Consider the following 2,169-nt stretch of genomic DNA (forward strand, 5'->3'; position numbering starts at 1 on the left):
AATAAGATGCAACCAGTTTATCAAGCATGATCAAATGGATAATCAAACATGTTATTTTTAATGCTGCAATATAATATTCGATTTTTAAATATTTATTTAAATTTTTATATTATAATTTTTATAATATTTTTTTTAATACTTTATATAAATTTTTATTATAATAATACAAAATAATAATTATAATTATGTATTATAAAAAATCAATATACATCTGACAAATTTTATAGTAAAATTTTTTTATAGATTTGATAGATGCAAAAAAATGTATTCTAACATATCATCATGGAAATAGAAGACTGAAAGTTTGATGATATAATGGAATCCAGGATGCCAGTAAAATACGACGATTCTTAAGTTCAGGATGGAAATTAGAAAAGGGCCTTGGTCGAAAAAAATCCTGGTTCCAGCCTGTTTTTTGGTAATTCTCATCTGGATTTTTCTAATCGACAATTCATTACTGCTTGCCGGTTTGTCTGGCAAAGTAACATTACAAAAACCCAGAAATTTCGTTTCTTTCGCTCGCGATCCGAATTTGGATCGTTTAACGATCAAGGAATCCTCTCTGATAAATGATGTCGAATCCAAACACTCAAAACTATCGAAGCTTCATCTGGTGTCGCTTTGGGCAGGCAATAACACTGTTAAAGGAAACACAGGATTCATGCGAAAATATCAAATTTTGAAACAGCAAGGTTTAATGCCAAGTAAACAATTACCAACTGCTTTGATAATCGGTGTTAAAAAAGGCGGGACTAGAGCGTTGTTAGAATTTTTGAGATTGCATCCTGCTATTCGTGCTGCTGGATCTGAAGTACATTTTTTTGATCATCATTATATCAAAGGATTTCATTGGTATAGGTAAGTTTTTTTTATCATTCATCTTTATGCTCTTAGTTTTATATTTTTTATAGTATTAAGATTTTATTTTATTAGCAATAATTTCATTAATATTTGAATTAATAATTTAATAATTATACTGAAACAATTATTTTATTTTTATTATTTTGCTAGAATTTGTATTTTTTAAAAATTATAAATAATATAATTAAACAAAAAAATTATCTTTTGATATATTATAGACATAGAATGCCTCCAACCTTAGCCACTCAAATCACAATGGAGAAAACCCCATCGTACTTTGTAACAAGTGAAGTACCGAGGAGAGTACAACGCATGAATCCAGGGATGAAATTGATTCTTGTGGTAAGAGATCCAGTTACTCGAGCGATATCCGATTATACTCAAGTGAAGAGCAAACGAGCTAATATGCCAAGATTCGAGGATCTAGCGTTTTTAAATGGATCGAAGATCGTGGACACATCATGGGTACCATTGAAAATCGGAGTGTATGCACGACATTTGGAGAGATGGCTTCAATATTTTCCATTATCACAATTTCTTTTTGTATCTGGAGAAAGATTAATCATGGATCCTGTCGCCGAGATTACAAGGGTTCAAGATTTTTTAGGCCTAAAAAGAGTTATTTGTGAGAAACATTTTTATTTCAATGCCACAAAAGGATTCCCTTGTCTGCTCAAATCCGAGGAACGTCCTACACCCCATTGCCTTGGTAAGTCAACTCAAAATTGTAGTTATCAATATGAAAAATAAATATATATGTAATATAAAGATAAGTGTACTATATTTTATTGCATTTTATTTTTTTTTTAATTTACTTTTTTATCAATAATTTTTTTTTATCAATGCTAAACCATAAAAAAATAAAAATTTTTAAGAATTTATATAATATTATATGCTTTATAACAATTTATATATTATTTTAAGGTAAAAACAAAGGTCGTAGTCATCCTTATATAGATCCTGTAGCTATACAACGATTGAGAGATTTTTATCGTCCATTCAATCAACGTTTCTATCAATTAACCGGAATGGATTTCGGCTGGTTGTGAGAGTAAATGCGATAAGCGAATACATATCGAAGCTAGTCAAGTAAAAAAACATAGTCAATTTTTACTGAGATACGACACGCGCGCATATGGTGTGCACCATTAGTTTGCACTAAGGTAATAAAATTAGACAGTAAAGAACGAGATATACTCTTCTCTCGATTAATTTTCATCCGTTTTTACTCTGATTCAGAATATTTTTTTATATAAGTATGTAAATATGAAATGAAAAAAAAAAAAAAAAATACGCATCATTTCAATG

At 29.2% G+C, this 2,169-nt stretch overlaps 1 protein-coding gene across 1 annotated transcript in view; it reads left to right on the forward strand.

Moving 5' to 3' along the window:
- Nucleotides 1-1,959, forward strand: part of LOC102679750 (heparan sulfate glucosamine 3-O-sulfotransferase 6) — a 3,399-nt gene extending 1,440 nt beyond the window's left edge. The window contains exons 2-4 of the mRNA XM_006619772.2: nucleotides 244-858; nucleotides 1,080-1,570; nucleotides 1,786-1,959. Coding sequence (XP_006619835.1) covers nucleotides 362-858; nucleotides 1,080-1,570; nucleotides 1,786-1,910 — 1,113 coding nt within the window. The 5' untranslated portion in view covers nucleotides 244-361 and the 3' untranslated portion in view covers nucleotides 1,911-1,959. The remainder of the gene's footprint in view (nucleotides 1-243; nucleotides 859-1,079; nucleotides 1,571-1,785) is intronic.
- The last annotated feature ends 210 nt before the right edge of the window (nucleotides 1,960-2,169 follow it).

Source organism: Apis dorsata, unplaced genomic scaffold, assembly GCF_000469605.1.
Source record: "Apis dorsata unplaced genomic scaffold, Apis dorsata 1.3 scaffold_437, whole genome shotgun sequence".
NCBI classification, from domain to species: Eukaryota; Metazoa; Arthropoda; class Insecta; order Hymenoptera; family Apidae; genus Apis; species Apis dorsata.